The sequence below is a fragment of the Bufo gargarizans genome, chromosome 1, assembly GCF_014858855.1.
Source record: "Bufo gargarizans isolate SCDJY-AF-19 chromosome 1, ASM1485885v1, whole genome shotgun sequence".
In the NCBI taxonomy this organism is placed as follows: Eukaryota; Metazoa; Chordata; class Amphibia; order Anura; family Bufonidae; genus Bufo; species Bufo gargarizans.
In genome coordinates, this window is record NC_058080.1 from 302,085,134 (window position 1) to 302,107,459 (window position 22,326).

Genomic DNA, 22,326 nt, shown 5'->3' on the forward strand with positions numbered 1-22,326 from the left:
TTACTGAAAGATTTTCCCACAGATAATCCCTGCAAGGGGACACTTGGGCTTTTTGTCAAGACATCCTACTAAATGTATAAATGTTAATTATTAACTATATGGCATCTGAGGGGTTCAATGACAGGGGCCTGCTACATACAATGGAATATGATTCATGACAAAGTATTTTGTCACAAATTGAATTTCTTTGTGAAACTCGGCTAAGCAGCCAAATTGAATTTTTGATAACTTCGCTCATCTTTAGTGAGGACCATTCCAGCATCTGCTATTACTTCATTAATTCATATCATTTTCTCTAAATGTACTGATTTCTGATGAATAATATTGAATTTCAGTGATTTAATATACAATGTTTTTCAGTTTTTCAAATCAACCAAATTGCCTAGTTCGTTAATTTTATGTTTGATAGGCACTATAAGAGGACGTTTCTTTTTCAATTAATTAGATTGGCACTGCAAGAAGGCATCTCTGACATGCTATAGGTTGTCTCTGCCATAAGCATTCTGGAGCTGTTTCTTTGGTAGGCACTCTGTGGGCAGTGTTACTGTTAAGAAAAAGAAGCAGTGTATTTTCCAAATCTGAAATACTGATACCATGCACCCTTTAAATGTATATGCATTTAAAGGGGTTGTCTGAATTATTGCAACAAATGTCAGTGAAGGCATAAATTGTGATAAAATAATAAAAAAATGAATACTCATCTATTTCATCTCCAGTGCCCATCCAAGCACAGTTTCTCTGATCCTCCCCACCAGGCTTTGTTTGGCTACAGTGAATCATTTACCTTAGCGGCCATGTGACATATACAAGCAATGCCAGTAATGCCAGAAGCTACTAAGGGCACTATCTCAGGCTGTATAGCAGCTAGCAATGTGAACCTTAAAATAAGAAAAGGATCACAGTGCTAACCAGGGTATAGCTAGAGATAGAACCTTTAGAAACAAGGATGAATGAGAGCTTGTTTTAGATTTTTAGCTTTGAAACAAGATCTGTCTCTTATAGCCTGAGATAAAGCAGGTTGAAGTAGCCCCCAGCCACCCATTGTAGTAAGCACTCATGTCAGCCAGCATGGAGAAGGAGAGGAGGCAGTGGGGACATGCTGACACATTGCAGGGAAAGGAGGAGAGATGTAGCTCCTCCTTTCCCTGTTTAACAGTGGCCCTATGCTGTCTATTCCCAATCTTTTGCGTAAAATATGTGTACCATGTCTCTAGAAATACCTGTTACATGCTGCAGTAATAGTGATAACAGTTATTACATGAAAGGCATATCCAATATCAGAAAATACATTTTCACTGTAACCATAAATTATCATTTTAAATTATTTAAAAAAAAGAACAATCAGAAAACTGTATGTAGCCCAAAGCAATGCTTTTCAAACACCCAGCTCAAAATTCAAGCCCTCACACAGCTCCATCAACAGAATAATAAAAATAAAGATTTTTTTAACAGCTTTTTATTGTGCAAAAGTAGAACACAAAAAAACTATGCATATTTTATATTGCTAAAATTGTACATAGAATAAAGATCACATACAGTATTATTAATGCTGAATTGACATGAAATATTTTTTTCCAATTTTCTGTTCTCTGAAACCTTGGCGCATCATACAGTCAGGTGCGTCATAGTTAAAAAATATATGTTAATACACACCTTAGGCTACTTTCACACTAGCGTTCGGGGCTCCGCTTGTGAGTTCCGTTTGAAGGCTCTCACAAGCGGCCCCGAACGGATCCGTACAGCCCCAATGCATTCTGAGTGGATGCGGATCCGCTCAGAATGCATCAGTTTGGCACCGTTTGGCCTCCGCTCCGCTCAGCAGGCGGACACCTGAACGCTGCTTGCAGCGTTTTCGTGTCCGCCTGGCCGTGCGGAGCCAAACGGATCCGTCCAGACTTACAATGCACGTCAATGGGGACGGATCCGTTTGACGTTGACACAATATGGTGCAATTTCAAACGGATCCGTCCCCCATTGACTTTCAATGCAAAGTCAGGAGTCCCCATCAGATTGGAGTTTTCTCCGATCCGATGGTATATTTTAACTTGAAGCGTCCCCATCACCATGGGAACGCCTCTATGTTAGAATATACCATCGGATTTGAGTTACATCGTAAACCTCAGATCCGACAGTATATTCTAACACAGAGGCGTTCCCATGGTGATGGGGACGCTTCATGTTAGAATATACTGAGAACTGTGTACAGACCCCCCCTCCTCCTGTAATTAACTTATTGGTGGCCAGTGCGGGCCCCCCTCCCTCCCCAGTATTAAATATTACCAGTGCGGCGGCCTCCCCCTCCCTCCCTCCCCAGTATTAAATATGACCAGTGCGGCCTCCCCCTCCCTCCCTCCCCAGTATTAAATATGACCAGTGCGGCCCCCTCCCTCTATATTTATTGGTGGCCGGGCCAGTGCGGATTCCAAGTATTGTGAGCAGTGCGGCCTCCCCTCTCCCCCCCTAATTAAAATCACCCCCCCCCCCCCCATCATTGGTGGCAGCGGAGAGTACCGATCGGAGTCCCAGTTTAAATCGCTGGGGCTCCGATCGGTTACCATGGCAACCAAGACGCTATTGCAGTCTTGGCTGCCATGGTTACTTGGCAATAAATACAGGCATTATACTTACCTGAAGAGCTGCGATGTCTGACCGGCCGGGCGCTCCTCCTACTGGTAAGTGACAGGTCTGTGCTATAGGCAATGCGCCGCACAGACCTTTCACTTACCAGTAGGAGGAGCTCCCGGCCGGTCAGACATCGCAGCTCTTCAGGTAAGTATAATGCTTGTATTTATTGCCAAGTAACCATGGCAGCCAAGACTGCAATAGCGTCTTGGTTGCCATGGTAACCGATCGGAGCCCCAGCGATTTAAACTGGGACTCCGATCGGTACTCTCCGCTGCCACCAATGATGGGGGGGGGGGGGGTGATTTTAATTAGGGGGGGAGAGGGGAGGCCGCACTGCTCACAATACTTGGAATCCGCACTGGCCCGGCCACCAATAAATATAGAGGGAGGGGGCCGCACTGGTCATATTTAATACTGGGGAGGGAGGGGGGGCCGCACTGGCCACCAATAAGTTAAATACAGGAGGGGGGGGGGGGGTCTGCCCCCTGCTGCCTGGCAGCATCTGCCAGGCAGCAGGGGGCAGTCGTGTACACAGTTCTCAGTATATTCTAACATGAAGCGTCCCCATCACCATGGGAACGCTTCTGTGTTTAGAATATACTGTCGGATCTGAGTTTTCCGAAGTGAAAAATCAGATCTGAAATAAACAGTTATGCAAACGGATCCGTTCTGAACGGATGCAAGCGTTTGCATTATAGGAGCGGATCCGTCTGTGCAGACACCAGACGGATCCGCTCCTAACGCAAGTGTGAAAGTAGCCTTAAGTAGCTTAGTCTATGGAAACATTATGAACAATTATGTAAAATAGGTTGAGTTGTCCTTGTTATGAAATTGTTATATCCCATTTACACCGGAACAAGTAATAACAAGATCCATCAACAGCACCTATTCTGTGCGTTGACTGTATTCAGTTAAAAATCTGTTACAATATGAAAAAGTAATGTAGATATATTATATATAAGCCATGTATAAGCAATGCTAATGAATGGTGAAGATTTATGTAAAGAGAAATTTTACATACTGTACACCCCATTATTTTGTCTTTATTTTTTTTAGTTTCTGTAGTCACAGGAAGCAGTAATTCGAATTTGACTTCTATTGACTGCAGTGTTACGGTCCATGCGTTTGTAATCCATGTAGCACAGCTCTTAGCTTCATGAGACAAGTGCATGCACCGTACTTGGCAGCCGTCCTTACATGCCTCTCACATCTACAGTCGATCATGTTTCTGGTTAACATTATTGTAATGTCTGAAGCATTTGCGATTGCAAAATATGTTTATTCAGCTTTATGGGAGCAATCATGTGCAAAACTCCAGGGAAGATGTGCAGTTGTTTCTCTATTCCGTCTTTGATGTCTTTCTTGGATGATGTGAGTTGTAAAAAGACGAATAGTCACCCTCAAGTTATCTCTTGTTCTGAAAAATGACCTTTCTATGGCAAATCAGAGGCACCGACATAGGCAATGGAACAACCATGTATCTCACACTGTGTATGCTACATGTGGTATTCACATACTAATTAAGAGTGACCTTGGATTATGTCCACTGGTGTATATTTTATTCCCACGAAGGCTACAAAATGAGTAACCATTTGTCAGACCACAAAACCAATTATGAGTCATTTTAGAGTGTCGTGTGAATCCAGACCTCATTAAGCACTGCTGTCTGATGTTGATTACTGTGTTACTTACAATCCACATTTACAGTTAAGTCAGACAGGATCAAAATGTAAGAGGATCGACCTTGCTTGTGTATTTGTAATAATTACTGCTGTATTAAACAACATAGGCTAATAAAACCAGTCCTGTTCCACAATTAAAGGGTTGTCCAAGATCTTTTCACTAATGACCTATCCTCAGGATAGATCATCAGTATCTGATCAGTGGGGGTCTGACTCCCGGGACCCCCACCAATCAGCTGTTTTAAAAGGCACCAGAGCTACTGAACGTGCAGTGCCGTCCATTTGTTAGCGGCTGTGCTTGGTATCGCAGCTCGGCCTCATTGACTTTAATGGGGCAGATCTGCGCCTAGGCCATGTGACCAATGAACATGACATCACATGGCCAAAAGAAACTTGTGAGAAGATCGCGGCACTACTGCAAGCAATGGTGCCTTCTCAGACAGCTGATCGGCGGGGGGTTCAAGATGTCAAACCCCCACCGATCAGATACTGATGAGCTATCCAGAGGATGGATATCCACAAACAATAATAAAGAGAGTATGGAGACATCACATTCTTTCTGTGAGGTTTATTCCAGATGGGATTTTTCGGCTAACAAGCCTTTTTCAAGTATATTAGCCGAAACGTCGCATCTGGAATAAGCCTCACAGAAAGGATGTGCTGTCTCCATACTCTCTTTATTATTTTTTGTGGATATCCAACTTATTAGGGGAATCTAACCACTTCCCCTGGAGACGTGCACACACCACCAGATCTACCTGGGTGTGCTGGCCACCATCTTTGATTTTTTTTTAACTATCCAGAGGATAGGTCACCAGTAAAAAGATCACAGAAAACCACTTTAAGTCTAAGACCTAATTCACACAATCTGTGTGCTGTCTGCATATGCAGCAGACTGCACATGGACAGAACCAGGACCCATAAAAGTAAATGATCTTTTTCTCATCTTTGTTTTTTTCCAAGGATCCATGTGCAGAAACTTATGGAGTCATTTATCAAACTGGTGTAACATAGAACTGGCTTAGTTGCCCATAGCAGCCAATCAGACTCCACCTTTCATTTTCCAAAGGAACTGTCCAAAATGAAAGGTGGAATCTGAATGATTGCTATGGGCAACTAAGGACTTTCTACTTTACACCAGTTTCATAAATGACCCCATTAAGGGCATACACTGCTTTAGTCCAGGTCTAACAAACACAGACCTTGAGACCATTGGAGACAGTGGTCTCTAGCAGTCACCAGGTCCGACGTGTCCTACAGGGACATACAGATGTCACTCCAGATTAAAAATGATATATTTGTTGCAGCTATAAGACAATGCTAATATTTTAAAAGGTAATAAATCATATCCATTATAGGATAGGGTCAGACCCACTTATTGAGGGTCTTGCTTTACCTTTTTTGTTTTCTTTCCATTTTTGCAGTTTCTATAACTGGGAAACCCATGTTTCAACTTCAAATGCAAGTCCAAATTACCAAGTGATTGCAGAAAATTCATCTGGATTACTGTTCAAAAATAAGCGGGACAGGAAAATACTAAACGTGGATCCTAAGGTAAATATTTTTCCCTGAGCAAAGCGGCAATTTTCACTTCTCTTCTCACATTACCATATGTTTTAAGGATTTTGGACTGTTTTTACTGCCTGTGTTTCATGGCTTTACAAGTGGTATCACTTAGAAACTTGAGGACTAATATTGTCACTCCTTTGTGTGTTTATATATTTAAGAATCTGCTTGAAATGAGGGATCTGTACGCTCTTTTAAAGCTCAGAGGTTCATTGTTCGTGCCTCAGTCACACATAAATATGCACTCGCTGTTATTTTAGGTTGTGTTAAGGAGAATCCATCATGGGATTTTCCTTTTGTGTTACCTTTAAATGCGCATAAGTATCAAGTAGTCCGCTATGAAAGCAAATAAATGTCAGGTGGAGATTTTTCTAACACTATACAGTAGTTATAGTGATAAATGCCCTTTAGAAAGTAAGTTCTGTCCCCTCTCCTTCCTTTCCAGTGAACACGTCATCCCAAATAAAATGTCTTTGATTCTTTTAAAACATCCTGATGATGTGTCTATCTGACTGTATGTTAAAACAGGACAGAGCTTTTTGACAGACTTTTTCCAGACTCTTTCCAAAATAACCCATTTTGCCAGGTATACAACGACCCGTTCCCATTTTGTCACTCATCTTATATTGCAGTTTCAGTAGCCTGAATTATAATTAGAGATGAGCAGAGTTTTGAAAAATTTGATTTGGCTGATTCGCTGAACTTCGACAAGAAATGTGATTTATTCCGAATTAATTTGTCACAAAACGCAATAAATCAGCTATACCCAGGCCATTCTTCCTAATCATATTCCTCCCACTTGGTGGCCCAATCTCAGTGTGAAGGCTTGAAACTTAAATTGTAGGAAGATTTCAGGGAGAGTGTATCACCATGTGCATTACGTTCTAGTGCACCCACATTCATTCGTTCAGTAGGTACTGTGCCGTCAGTATTACAGGCAGGTGTAATTTATCACCATCTACATCACTGTGCAGTGCACCAGGATTCATAGCTAATCCCTTCTGTTAAAAAAAAAGAAAAGCAGTCAGCACCCTTCAGTAAAGCAAAAAAAAAAACTGTGCAGCCCTTGCAGGACCTGTGTCCGAATGGCTCCTTAATGGAACAAAATAAAGAAATGGCGCTAGCACCAATAAAGTAGTGGAGAGAAAAAAATGTTCTTTTAATGTAGTTGTGACCGTACCAGTTACAGTAGTAGCCCCATGACAGAGTGGAGAGGTGGGGCAACAGCAGAGGCGGTAAGCCTGTGTTCACATTACTGTTTATTTTTTCGTTCTTCTGATGGATAAGAAGAATGGTGATGTCAACACGGACAAACAGGGTCAATAGTGGCAGCATAACAGAGAAGGGATGGGGTCCAACAGCAGTGGCAGTAACGGAGACAATAGTAGCCCCATGACAGAGTGGGGAGGGTGACAGTAGCAATGACTGTGACTATAGTCGCTTCATGACAGAGTGGGGAGCAGGGGAAGCAGCAGTGACAGTGACTATAGTTGACCCATGACAGAGTGGGGAGGGGGGGCTGCAGCAGTGGCATACAGCACAAGATGGTGGCGGATCACATTAGTATCAGAACCCAAAAACAGCAGTGTGATGGCAAGGCCCAGTGGCATGCATAGCCTTTAAAAAATTTAACAAGTACATATTAGTAGGCCAAGAAGCCCCATTGTAGAAATGGCAGTAGAGTCAGCAGGCGGGTGGCAGCATCCGAATGGTGGCAGCAGCACATGGTCAGAAGTAACAGCCCATTTTGCAGAATATTCCGGTGTGGCAGCACACTAAGGTATGATCATTAGTGGCAGAATGATTTATACTGTTGCATCAGCAACCGGCATCTGGAAATCCGGGTTGATCCACGCCTGATTCATCTTTATAAAGGTAAGTCTCTCAACATTTTGGGAGGAAAGGCAAGTTCTCCTAGGGGCAACTATGCCTCCACCACACTGAATACCCGCTCTGATCCCACACTACTGTCTGGGCAGGGAAGCATGCTCTGGGCAAACTCAGCAAGTTGTGGCCACATTTCAAATTTGCATGCCCAGTAGTCCAGGGGATCTTGGATCATGGGTGACAGGATGCAGTCCAAGTATGCCACCACCTGCTGGTTGAGGTTCTGCTGCATTTCCTGCTGCTGCTAGGTGGTTTCTTCAGTAGGCAGCTGAAGAAAACTGCTTATCATAGGCTCCAGACTGAAGTTGCTGCATATGTAGCTGGTGTTGCTCCTGCCCCCCCATCAAGTCATGGCAGTGAAACGTGAGTGCAAAGGGTCCCCCCGGTCAGAACTTCCTGAGGATGGGTGATGCTGCTCATAGGCAGTGACCAACTGACTACATAGCATGTCTATATTTTTGCATCCCTCAAAAAAAAAAAAAAATGCCCCCATTTATGACTGGAATCCCTCTGCCAAATCATGACAATGTGGCTGTCACTACACAAACATGACAGCATGCATCTGGCCACTTCCCTGCCTCCATCTCCACTGCATATTGCCATGGTATGTTGGGGTAATCTGATTCATCTCGTCTTCACCCCTCCAGCTCCTCATGCTCCTCTTGCTCCTTTCTTGTAGCTTGGGCAGTTAAACCACGTAGTTGTGCATAAAATTCCTGGAGAACGTTTATGTCCTCCTCCTCCTCCACTGCCAGTGCATCCTCATCGGAGCTCAGGTGGACATGGAATGGAGGTGCCATATCTTCTGTCCCCTCACCAATAAGATTTGTCAACATGACCTCCAGAAAGTGAAGGAGTGGAATGACATGATTCATCTTGTAGTTCTGCCGACAAATAAATTGGCCTCCTCATATGGCCTGAGCAAACAGCATATGTCACACATGAGCTGCCATTGGCTAACGTGGAGGTTAGAGCGGGGAGTAGACCTGTGCATCTGCAACATTAAGAAATCGTTGACCGCGTTCCTCTGCTCATACAGGCAGTCTAACATATGGAGCATGGAGTTCCAATGGCTTGAAACTTTGCGTATGAAGCGATGTTGGGGAAGAGCATTTGCAGCTCAAAGAGAGAGTGTTTTGCACGGTAAGAGTGGCTGAAGTGCATGCACAGTTTCCTGGACATTTTTAACAGCTCTTGCAGTTCAGTGGAAGTATTGAGGAACCGATTGACAATGAGCTTGAAGACATGTGCCATGCAGGGTGCATGGGTCAGCTTTCTCTGAAGCAGCGTAGACAAAATGCTCTCCCCTTTATCAGTAACTGTGGTTCCTATCTCCAGTTGGCAAAGAGAATTCCCAGCTTTACAACGCGGAGGCGACATCGCCATCACTTGGCCAAGTTGCTGGTGTGCCTGGTCTCAAACCACATGCACCCAGTCCTTGACCATAGTTACAACTCCATACATCAGCGCTGGCATGAACTCTGCCAGACACCAAAAGGTCCACGGACTGGCCCACCTTCTGCTCAATGTACATTTGCAGGGCCTGTACAGCTTTTTGGAAAAGTAACGTCAGCTTGGGGCTTTTCACCTTAGCTGGGCACAAGCCATCAGTTGTGCAGTCAACTACATGGAAAGGGAGGGACTGTGGTACCTGCAACTTGGCCAGGTGCATGTTCAGCTTCTGTGCCATTAGATGAGTGCACATATACTGTTGTCTTTTTGCAATCGCCTTGGTGATCGATTTCTGTCAAAACAAGTGATGAGTTGTAGGAAAAGAAGGAGGAGGAGCATCAGGAACAATAGATGACATTGAAGTCAATGGAAAGGAACAACAGCTTCCTTCTGCTGACATTGTCGAGCCCTGCCTGCTGGAGAGGTGGTGCGGGCTGATGGAAAATGCAACAGTTGCTGCATCAGGCTGTAACACTAAATGAGTGGCATAGTTTTCTCACACAACTTTATGGTGATGCTCCATGTGTGGACGCAGGGCCATTGTGCCAACGTTAGCTGTGCCTCACCTTCTGCCCACATATCCTGCATACTGTCACACTAACGTCCTCCCAGTTACTGGGTGAAAAATTCCCACACTCGCAAGTATGGCATTTTCCCTTCAACACTGTGTGATGCCTATCTGCCACTGCTTTTATCAACTAATGCACTGCTAGTGTGTTTCTGACAGGTAGTCTCCTGAGTAGCAGACAGTGTACCCCTCCGACATATGGCTGCAGATCTCCCACTATTTCCACCCTGCTGACTTACAGGTATGCTTCATCCCTGCTGTCTCACAAGCACATTTCCACCCTGCTGTCTTATGGGCACACTACCATTCTTTCCCCCTGATGATGACGATGCCCCCTCTTCACCCGTCTCCCAAGTGCAATCGGCTACATCGTTATCTACATCTGTTTGGTCATCACTTGTCACGCTCACCTGTCTCTTGCACATGTCCTTGACATATTGCAAGATGTGCTCCCACCTGACTGTCATTATCGGTAGTTGCACACCTAGAGGAATCCACAGCAGACCTCTCCTCCAAGTCTGTGCTGGCCTGTAACTGCTGACTGTCCTCACAGAGCATATCCTTGCTGCAAAGTGGAGCAGAGCTGATGGTATACATTACTTGGCTTGTAGTAGAAGCAGCAAAAGCAAGAGGCAGGTTCAGGATAGATGAGGGCACAGAGGCAGTTTCTGTGTCATGCCAACTAAGCATGGTGCCAGAGAAACCCACCGATTCCTGGCTGTGTGTATCTGTTGTCACTTGAGAGGATTTTGAAGAGTGAGTCAGTCATTCCAGTACAGCTGAATTGTTGGTCAAAACATGACTGCTGGCTACTACCACCGCTTCTTCTGCTGTTACTTGTGCCAGCTACAGACACATTTTTGCCACTGCCCATTACTTTGGAGGGCCCAGGCAACTGTCTGATGGCTATAGTTTACAGTAACTATATGAGTAATGTGCGAACTAAGAATGTGTTAGCAGTTCAACAAGATGCACGCGGCAATATATTAGACCACCCTTTAATACAGAGGCACAATAATTCTATGTATAAACTAACAGATTAGCATGGACTGTGGCAGCAGTTCAACAAGATGCACACGGCGATTACACTCAGTCTGCACTGTCCCTGCAGTCTCCCTATGCTCTCCCTACAGTGTCTAAAAACTCTACTTACGATCTCCCTATACTGCTTACTGAAACACTGTATCTAGCACATAAGCGCTTGTCACATCTTTCCCTAAGTTCATCTCACAGTGAGATGGTGGAGACTGTGAGGGATGAGGGTTTTATAGGGATGTGACATCACAGGGCATGGCTCTCTGCTGATTGGCTGGCTGGAAGGAATTATGGGTCATATCACGTTCCAGGGATTCTTACTTTCACTTTGTATCATGTGCAGCAGCCATTTAGAAGCGTGAGGAAATTCGCATTTGTCGCAAATAAACATTTTCCTAAATTTTGGATTAAATTCCACTTCAGATGCATTGATTTTCTCAACACTAATTATAATACTCAAATCTATGTGAAAGCGACCATTGCCACAGACTGTACAGGAGTTATGCTACTTCCAGAAACAGTGCCACACTTGTCTATGGACTGTGCAAAGTATTGTAGGTCAGTCTCACGCAGATGAATGAAACTGAGTTGCAGTACACAACCCACAGACAAGATGGCCACTGTTTCTGATCTCCACAAACGTTTTAGACTTATGGCTATAGAAGAGGAAAACAGACTGTGCTTACAATTTGTGATTTCAGAAGATGGACATCCAGATACTCACACTATATGGCTAAAAGTATATGAACACATCTACACTTAATTTCAGGTGTTTCAAACATACCTTTAGGTGCATAAATCCAAGCACACAGTCATGCAGTCACAATGCAAGAAGTAATAGCAGTAATATGGGTAGTACTAAAAAGCTGAGTGACTGTAAACCTGGTCACAACTAGCAACAGGTCAGTTTGGGAAACTTCTGATATGTACCAGTCAACTGTATGTGATATTATTGTGAAATGGAACAAAGCAGTAGACCACATAAACGTATAGATCAGAGCCACCAAGTCCTAAAGCAAGATATCCAAATTGCCTCTGGAAGGGACAACCACTTAAGAACTGTGTTCTGGGACTTTATGAAATGATTTTCCATAATCAGAAAGATTACTAAGATTACATCTATTACATTTACATGATGAGGATCTAGCATGTAGAACTATAAAACTATAGAATTTGCATTTACTGCAGACTACTTTCATATAGATTTTTTTCAAATAGACTAAGCAGATGTTCTTAAAAGAAACAAAACAGAATAAGGTTTGCACCTGTACATGGGAGTACGACAATCCATCCTAAAATATTTGCTTCATGCCTATATATTTTCTTGATTTGTAACTTTTGCCCATCTCCATAGATAATATGATAGTTCTAAACAGTAAAATGACCTACTCATGATAAATGTGTACACCATCCATTGCATAAACATAGAGACTATTTATTGTCTCGGAGAAGGAGACAAACCTGGCATAGTGTTTTCCTCCAATGGCTCTCATTAATTCCATATGGAAGGACATATCTTTTGAAGAGCAGTATATATGAATTATCTGTCAGTACCCTAGATAAACGGAATGTTTCAGTTGTTTTTTGCCTCCTAGAAGAATGATTAATCTCCTGTTTATTTCTCTTTCTGACTGTCTGGTTTGATAAATGTTCATCTAATGAATTCCATTCTTTATTAAACTGTAGTAAAGTTTGTTCAATAGTTACCTAATAACAGTGTCTAGCTACATCAAAGTCTATGGGAATTTAATAAGATAGTGCAGGAGATGCTACTTATTAAATGAAGGTCATATGTGGAAGCAAATTTTTTTTCTTTGGCCAGTCATGTCATCTAGCCAAAGAATCAGCGTTAAAATATATGAGAATTAGCGTCAAGCTCTATAGGTTAAAGTATGCTCACGGAAACCTGAAATTACAATATTTTGTGGCTAATGATGGTGACAGATTAAGCCACACACTAGAAACAAACAAATAAATAAAATGTGCTTGATACTTCTCTAGATCAAATTCTAAACCAGGACCTAGGAGTCCAGTTCTTTAATTGCTACACTGCTAACCACTGAGCTATCCATGCTGTCAATAACAAATGGGGTTATCACCTTTATTGATTCATTTGTTATCTTGGTTAGTCCAACCCTGCATATGTGTTTGCACTATTTTCTACTCCTACATCTCTTCTTTGTTCAGGGAATAGAGAAGTGCCCTGTTCAGTTCAGAAGTAGGGAGAGTCCAATGGGTTCTACAGTATAAATTGGGAGACATATCAGTACCTTTGTAATTTGGATGACAAAAAAGCTAACATGCTTCCAAAATGAATTGTGTATGACAATGAATGTCTCAAAAGGGAAGAGGGTATGTAAATGAGCTCTTAGCAAGCTCTGCTTCTAATGTCACCAGATATGAGATAGTTATCCTATAAGTCAATATTTGATCATTTAAACAGGCCTTGAGACATGACTTGGATAATAAATAATACAGCCTCTTATTTGCAGACAACTGTTCCAAGGCGGTTTCCCCTCATCAGCGCAGAGCAGAGAGTACTGGCTCAACTTGGTGAGATGCCTAGGTCAGGATTAGGGGAATACAATATCTCCTTATGGAGAGTGTCTAAATGGAGTGAGGAGTCTTATAGGCCAGAAAACTCCCTTATGGAATTCTAGGAAGAGGGTAGAGCTCTTAGTAAGCTCCGCCTCCTACTCTATCAGATTTGAGGTAATCGTATAAGTCAATGTTTAACTTTTTAAACAGGGCTTGGGACATGACTTGGATAATAATTAAGCCAGCTTCTCATCTGCCTCTGCACAAATGAGGAGCAATCACTCTGATAAAGCTATCTTTAGATGAGGCCTGCAGGTAGCAGGGCTGCATAGAAACATATCGAATCTACAATACACTGCAATAGTACTTAGTTGCATTTTAATAGAGAAACAATCTGAAGATTTCATATTCAAGTCCCTTAAGGGAACTTTACCACTTTACATCCGGGCCATTTGCCCCCTTCCTAACCAGGTCTAATTTAGCAAATCTGACATACGTCACTTTATGTGGTAATAGCTTTGGAACGCTTTTACTTATCCAAGCCATTCAGAGATTGTTTTCTCGTGACCCATTGTACTTTATGATAGTCATAAATCTGAGTCAATATATTTCACCTTTATTAATGAAAAAATCCCAAATTTACAAAAAAAAAATGCAAATTTTCAAAATTTTTATTTCTCAGCTTTTAAAATAGAAAGGGATTCCTCATAAAATATTTATTACATAACATTCCCCATATGTTTCCTTTATGCTGGCATCATTTTGTAAATGTCATTTTATTTTTTTAGGACGTTAGGATTTGAATTTTAGAAGAAATTCTTAAAATGTTTAAGAAAATTGCCAAAACCCACTTTTTAAGGACCAGTTCAGGTCTGAAGTCACTTTACATAGAAACATAGAAACATAGAATGTGTCGGCAGATAAGAACCATTTGGCCCATCTAGTCTGCCCAATATATCTGAATCCTATGAATAGTCCCTGGCCCTATTTTATATGAAGGATAGCCTTATGCCTATCCCATGCATGCTTAAACTCCTTCACTGTATTTGCAGCTACCACTTCTGCAGGAAGGCTATTCCATGCATCCACTACTCTCTCAGTAAAGTAATACTTCCTTATATTACTTTTAAACCTTTGCCCCTCTAATTTAAAACTGTGTCCTCTTGTGGTAGTTTTTCTTCTTTTAAATATGCTCTCCTCCTTTACCGAGTTGATTCCCTTTATGTATTTAAAAGTTTCTATCATATCCCCTCTGTCTCTTCTTTCTTCCAAGCGTTACATATTAAGGTCCTTTAACCTTTCCTGGTAAGTTTTATCCTGCAATCCATGTACTAGTTTAGTAGCTCTTCTCTGAACTCTCTCTAGAGTATCTATATCCTTCTGGAGATATGGCCTCCAGTACTGCGCACAATACTCCAAGTGAGGTCTCACCAGTGTTCTGTACAGCGGCATAAGCACTTCACTCTTTCTACTGCTTATACCTCTCCCTATACATCCAAGCATTCTGCTGGCATTTCGTGCTGCTCTATTACATTGTCTTCCCACCTTTAAGTCTTCTGAAATAATTACTCCTTAATCCCTTTCCTCAGATACTGAGGTCAAGACTGTGTCAAATATTCTATATTCTGCCCTTTGGTTTTTACGCCCCAGGTGCATTATCTTGCACTTATCCACATTAAATTTCAGTTGCCAGAGTTCTGACCATTCTTATAGTTTTCCTAAATCCTTTTCCATTTGGCGTTTCCCTCCAGGAACATCAACCCTGTTACATATCTTTGTGTCATCAGCAAAAAGACAAACCTTACCATCGAGGCCTTTTGCAATATCACTTATGAAGATATTAAACAAAATTGGTCCCAGTACAGATCCCTGTGGAACCCCACTGGTAACATGACCTTGTTTTGAATGTTCTCCATTGACTACAACCCTCTGTTGTCTGTCACTCAGCCACTGCCTAATCCACTCAACAATATGGGAGTCCATGCTCAATGACTGCAGTTTATTGATAAGTCTTCTGTGTGGGACAGTGTCAAAAGCCTTACTAAAATCTAGATATGCGATGTCTACTGCACCTCCACCGTCTATTATTTTAGTCACCCAGTCAAAAAAATCTATAAGATTTGTTTGACATGATCTCCCTGAAGTAAACCCATGTTGTTTTTCATCTTGCAATCCATGGGATTTTAGATGTTCCACAATCCTATCCTTTAATAGGGTTTCCATTAATTTGCCTACTATTGATGTCAGACTCACTGGTCTATAGTTGCTCGATTCCTCCCTACTACCTTTCTTGTCAATGGGCACGACATTTGCCAATTTCCAATCTTCCGGGACGACTCCTGTTACTAATGATTGGTTAAATAAATCTGTTAACGGTTTTGCCAGCTCACCACTAAGCTCTTTTAATAATTTTGGGTGTATCTCATCAGGCCCCTGTGACTTATTTGTCTTCACTTTAGACAGCAAACTTAGAACATCTTCCTCTGTAAAGACACATGCATCAAACGATTTATTAGTCATCCTTTCTAGTGGAGGTCCTTCTCCTTCTTTTTCTTTTGTAAAAACTGAACAGAAGTATTCATTAAGGCAGTCGGCTAGCCCTTTATTCTCTTCTACATACCTCCCGTCCTTTGTTTTTAATTTAGTTATTCCTTGTTTTAATTTCCTTTTTTTATTTATATATCTGAACAATGTCTTATCCCCTTTTTTCATAGACTGAGCTAGTTTTTCTTCTGCCTGCGCTTTAGAAGTTCTTATAACTTGCTTGGCCTCTTTCTGCCTAATCTTGTAGATTTCCTTATCTTCATTGCTCTGTTTTTTTTTTATAATTACAAAATGCTAGCTTTTTATTTTTAATGATTTGGGCCACTTCTGCTGAGTACCACAGTGGTCTCTTCCTTTTTTTGCTTTTATTGACAAGTCTAATGCAATTTTCTGTTGCCTTCAATAATGCACCTTTTAAGTAGTCCCATTTCTCCTGGACTCCATGTAATCCGTTCCAATCTGATAAGGACTCATTTATGACTAATTTCATTTTTGAAAAGTCTGTTTTTCTAAAATCTAAAACTTTTGTTTTTGTGTGGTGGGACTCTTTCACAGTTCTTATATTAAACCACACTGACTGGTGATCACTAGATCCCAAGGTTTCACCTACAATGACATCATATACCGAATCCCCATTTGTGAATACCAAATCCATAATGGCCTCCCTCCGGGTTGGCTCCTCAACCATTTGTTGTAGGGATAACCCCAGTAGGGAATTTAGAATATCTGTACTCCTGGTAGAACTTTGTGGGGCTTACTTAGCCTTTGTGGGGCTTACTTAGTGGATACCCCCATAAATGACCCCATTGTAGAAAATACACCGCCCATTTTAATCATTTTTTTTCTTTAACACATCGAGGGTTAACAGCCAAACAAAACTCAATATTTATTACCCTGATTCTGTGGAGAAACACTCCACATGTGGTCGTAAACTGATGTAAGGGCACACAGAAGGGCACAGAAGAAAAGGAGCGCTGTGACGAATACCACACCTCGTGCCCGCTTGACGTCACCTACGTCGAGCTCACGGGTTACCACAGCGTGTTACGCCCTCCAGAGGAGCAGGTAAGTTCAGCTTGGTACAGTTTACTCAGACACCTCCTGTCCACGCGGGCGCAGAGAGGCAACAAGCTTCTCGTTTGATATAAGCCCGGTCCACTAACGGGATTATATAGGGTGAGAAACCAACAAGCAGTAGCTTATAACTAGGCCAACACACGGACACGGGGATTCATGATCTAGATACAAGATAGCACAAGATTAAATTATATATTTAATCGCAGCAAGGGCACACTAGATTTAACACAATATACACAGAGGATATATACAGTAGTCTGAGGTTACAGATACAGGTTATATGGGTACAACTGGATTAAGCAGAGTAAAAGTCAGTTACCGGGTAAGATGAAAGTTCCTTTGGGTTGTGAGGTGTTCTTTGCTATAGTCACATAAAGGGCAGTGATCTCAGCTAGTTCCTGGGTCTCCCTAAGCACATTACACGATGTGACCCTTCTTCAGAGAAAGACACGCCCGCTTGCTGGCACAAGCCCGCTTGCTGGCACCTCCCTCTGCTGGACTGGCTGCAAATGACCCACAAAATCCTTTAGGGTTTATAGCTCTAGTCCAGAAGGTCACAGGGAGATGGTTCTTGGACCAACGGATCCGCCTGGGTTACGGCTACAACTAGAGTCCAAACATGGTGCCGCTATTGGGTTTCTGTGGGGAGATATGGATATCTCCCTTCCCTGGCATGCCACCATCAAGCAAAGCCTATGGGCATGTTCACTGTGGCCACCGGGACACAAATATGTATCCGGTTTGCGCCTGTGATGGCCTGGCGATTCATAATTCCTTATGAAATGTAGGTGCCACCATGTCTCGGAGGTATCATTGATCTTGGGCAAGAGCTGAGACCCCCTGCTGGGGGTTTTCCTGCAGATTTGGTTGCCTCCAAACTGGCTGGTTGAGGTGTGACATTATCCACCTGGGGCCTCCCTGAAGCCTGGACCCCTGGGGCTTTCTCCCTTGCTAGCTGACAATCAGATGGCTGGGGGGTGGGAATATATTTTGCATGTACATTGACTGTGTACAAGCCAAAAGGTGAATCAACTGACAATCAGGGCTGCCAGTAAATAATAATCCATATTCCTGGCATATGGTTTTTGGAAGACCGATTTTGCTGAACTGGTTTTTAAATGCCATGTCCCATTTTAGGCTCCCCTAATGCACCCTTACAGTAGAAACTCCCAAAAAAGTGACCCCATTTTGGAAACTAGGGGATAAGGTGCCAGTTTTATTGGTACTATTTTGGGGTACATCAGATTTTTTATTGCTCTATATTATGTTTTTTGTGAGGCAAGGTAACCAAAAAATGGCACAATGTTTTGGCACTGTTTTCTCATTTTTTGCGGGATGAGGTGACAGTTTGATTGGTACTATTTTGGGGGGGGGGGGGGCATATGCCTTTTTGATCGCTTGGTGTTGCACTCTATGTGATGTTAGGTGACAAAAAAATAGCTTTTTTTGGCACCGTTTTTATTATTTATTTTTTACGGTGTTCACCTGAAGAGTTAGGTCATGTGATATTTTTATAGAGCGGGTTGTTATGGACGGGGCGATACCTAATATGTATACTTTTTTATTTATTTCACTTTATGATGCACTTTTTGTGATGTAAGGTGATAAAAAAGCTTTTTTTTGACACAGTTTATAATATTTTTTTTATGATGTTTATCGGACTGGGTGTATCATGTGATATATTTATAGAGCCGACCGTCACGGACGTTGTGGCAATAGTAAATATGTCTATTTTATGTATGTTTTTCTATTTTGAAAAAAAAGAAAAATATTCCAAATGTTTTTTTCACATGTGAAACCTTTTTTTTTTTTTTTAACACTTTGAATCCCCTATAAGGTCATACAAGACCTCTGGGGGACATTTAACTTCACTTTTTTTTCCCCACTATTGATTTCTCCTGTAGCTGGGGCTGATATAGTAGCCCCAGTTACAGGGGAAATACACCCCCCAGAGAGGCTGTACATCACTATACAACGCTGTACCACCTCAGTGCAGGGCTGATCGAGCATAGCGCTGATCTGTACACACAGCGCTCGTTGAGCGTTGTGTATACAGCGATCTAGAAGGCACGGACACCTGGGAACTGTCCCTGCCTTCTCTCTGGGTTACCATGCTGTCACTGACAGCGAGCAACCCGCTCTGCAGCTGCAGGATTAGCGTGCAGCTGCCAACTCTGAATGGACGTTCAGAAACATCCATTCAGAGATAGCGATCCACCTCTGGATTAAAAAAGCCCAAAAAATAATAAAAATAAAAAAAGAAGTAAAAAAAGTTTTTACATTTATTTTTTTATTTTTTTCCTAATAAAAATAAACTATAACAATAAAGATCATAGGCATTGCTGTGTCCCAAAATGACCTTACTATTTAAAATATAAATGTATTTATCCCGAACAGTAAAAGCCATTATGGAAAAAGAAAATTAAATGACCAATTTGCCTTTTTATTTTCGCTTCACCTCCAAAAAAACAATGGAATAAAAAGTGATCAAAAAGACATGCACACTCCAAAATTAAAAACAATAGATTGCCCCACAAAAAATTTGCCCTCACGGTATATGGCAATGCAAATAATTTTTTTTTTTACCCAAGTTTTTATTTTTTTTCAGTATACAAGAAAAACTATACAAATCTGGTATAGCTGTATTCATACTGACCCAGAGAATGAGGGGAATAGGTCCGTTTTACATATATAGTGAAAGCCGTAAAAAGGAAACCCCATTTGGATTCTTTTTCCAGCATCCCCTTACATCGTATGCAATTTTAAATGATGCCATTAGAAAATACAACTTGGCCCTCAATAAACGAATCCTCATATGGCTATTTGAATGGCAAAATTTAAAAGTAATGGCTTCGGGGTAGTTAATGGGCTCTAGCGGTGGATGGCAGTATCCGGCTATGCTTTCACTACTATTAGTTAGTGTGAACAGGAATGAATAACATGATAAGCAGCTATTCTGCACATACAGGCTGGTGGATTTAGATGTGCACATTATTACTATTATTAATTATGTTTATTAAACTGCAGCTGCTTCCTGTGCATGGCTGGATCGAATGGTTCTGCAAGAAAATATTCGGATGTCTTATTTACTATCCTAGTGTCAATATTTACACCAGGACGCTTTGTATTTGTGCGAACATCAGATATTGAAGTTGTTAGATGATCTTACTTGTTATTTTTGTGCTAAACTGATGAAAACACAATACATGTATTATCTTTCTCTTAAGCATGGTTACAGTTTTATTACTCTAGCTTACCGTGACTATGTGGCTGAGTGCAGTGTACAGCTAACATTGTCTATATGTCAACATAAACTATGCTTCCAGGTTGGGAGCATAGTTTATTCAGATTTCCAGCTGCAGACCTGGCAAATGGAAATAACTGAGACAGTTTTCTGAATGTTAACAAAACGAGCGACATTAATTATGTCCATTGCATCTGTTGCTTTTCTTTTCTTCAGTTTCTCTAATAGCCTTGCACTGTATATACGGATAGTTTACAAACAGGCTGTAAGTGTATAAAGGACACCATAAGTACATCTGAATACTTTATTCTCATGCAATTAAAGTGCACCTAATATGGCATCTATTAAAGGGGTTATGTCAGACATCATATAGTCCATAACCGTACCTTTCCAACAAAGCTAGAACCATCCATGTACCTCACATGGTTCCAGATAGCTCTACATTCATTGCTCCAATTGCTCTGCTACATCATCTTCAGCCTGGCAGCTCAGAGGGCATGTTATTTCTGCTGCAGCTCTCTCCCTGTAACTGGCACAGCTTCTAAAAGAACATATGGCTGGTGGCAGTTAAAGATTTAAACTGAGCACGTTCAACCAGCTAAGTAAAAGAGACAAAATAATTACAAAAAGAACAAACAGCAGGTGGCGCTATACAAATAAATGTTATTGAATAGCTCACTGGCGATACCAAATTTTTAATTACATGCAATTACCAACATTATTCAAATCTAGTGTAGACTATGTTTTGTGACACAACCCCTCATATTTCTAATACATTTATTCTGATGTTGTTCTCATTATTATGATGTTGCGCTTTAAAATACCTAACCTTTACTTAGGTTTCAAAAAGTCAAAACTGAATTTTTATGTAGAATTTTCTATCAACATTCCCACTGTCAAAGGGTACGACTACATAGTCAGGTTTCCTGGTGCAGTTCTGGAAGCCAAAACCAGGAATTAATTAAAAAATTCAAAAAATAGAAGCTGTATCTGTCCCCTTTTATGATCCACTCCTGATTAAGGCTTTCAAAACTGCATTAGGAAACCTTACCTTGTGGCCATACCCTTAGCTACATAACAGAAATGGATTATCTTGCAGATATATTTAAGAAAGGCTAGACACCCGGTAGACTTTTCCTGTCTCAGTTGTACATCATTGGAAGTCAATGGCAGTACTGTAATGAGAGTCCTCATTTACTTCTACTGGTTTGACAATATCCATAGGTGCCACCTGCAAATGAAGTTGACTGCTGGCATGGGTTTGGTAGTGACTACTTACAAAATTCACATAGAACTTGCAGTTAATATACTGGTTTAGCAAACTTTGACACTTAACATGTTAAATACGTACATATATACTTGTTATGGAACTGTCCAGAAATAGGTGGGTTTTGGACTAGCATTTATGAAGAACTACATAGAAGATATAAGATTAAATTGAATTGTTGTTTTATGCAGGCAATACTAGGCCTCTTTTCCCCCACTAATTTAACGCCCTATCAGAAACGAGTGTGTTTGGAGGGTTTCATGGCAGCAAAGGCCTTGATTATTAAATACTGGGGTCCAAAAAGCAACCCCTGTTTCCCCGAGTGGAGGGCTCGGATTGATATCATAGACGCCTATAGAAGAATAGCAAGAAAATCAGAGTAATGCTTGAGAGAGTGTTTTTTTCGCTCCTAAGATTTCGACCATATACAGTATGGGAAATAGAGATCAAGTGGTAATAATGGTGCAGTCGGGTCGCGCAGCAGTGAACTAAGCGGGGGGGGGGGGGGGGGTTTAATTACATTGATTTTTGTATAATTATATGTCATTCTTACATTGTATGTAATGAAAATGTATATGTTTGGCTTAGAAAATAATAAAGAATTTAAAAAAATTATAATAATAATACGTACATATAAGAGAATCACTAATGGGGTTTTTCAACTATAGTATCTTTTCAGTATATAAGTTAGACGTATCAGATGGTTGCATTGATGGTGATTCGAAAGCTAGCACTCCCACCAATGTCTTCCATATAGCAATTCTGGCATTTAGTAAGAATTTGGATCTTTGATCATTATATTAATGTCTTAATTAATATCCCCATTTTAGCTTCCAGGTCT

At 41.3% G+C, this 22,326-nt stretch overlaps 1 protein-coding gene across 1 annotated transcript in view; it reads left to right on the top strand.

Moving 5' to 3' along the window:
* Positions 1-22,326, top strand: part of CFAP299 (cilia and flagella associated protein 299) — a 521,421-nt gene that overhangs the window by 498,591 nt on the left and 504 nt on the right. The window contains exon 5 of the mRNA XM_044279374.1: positions 5,732-5,861. Within this exon, the coding sequence (XP_044135309.1) occupies positions 5,732-5,861 (130 nt within the window). The remainder of the gene's footprint in view (positions 1-5,731; positions 5,862-22,326) is intronic.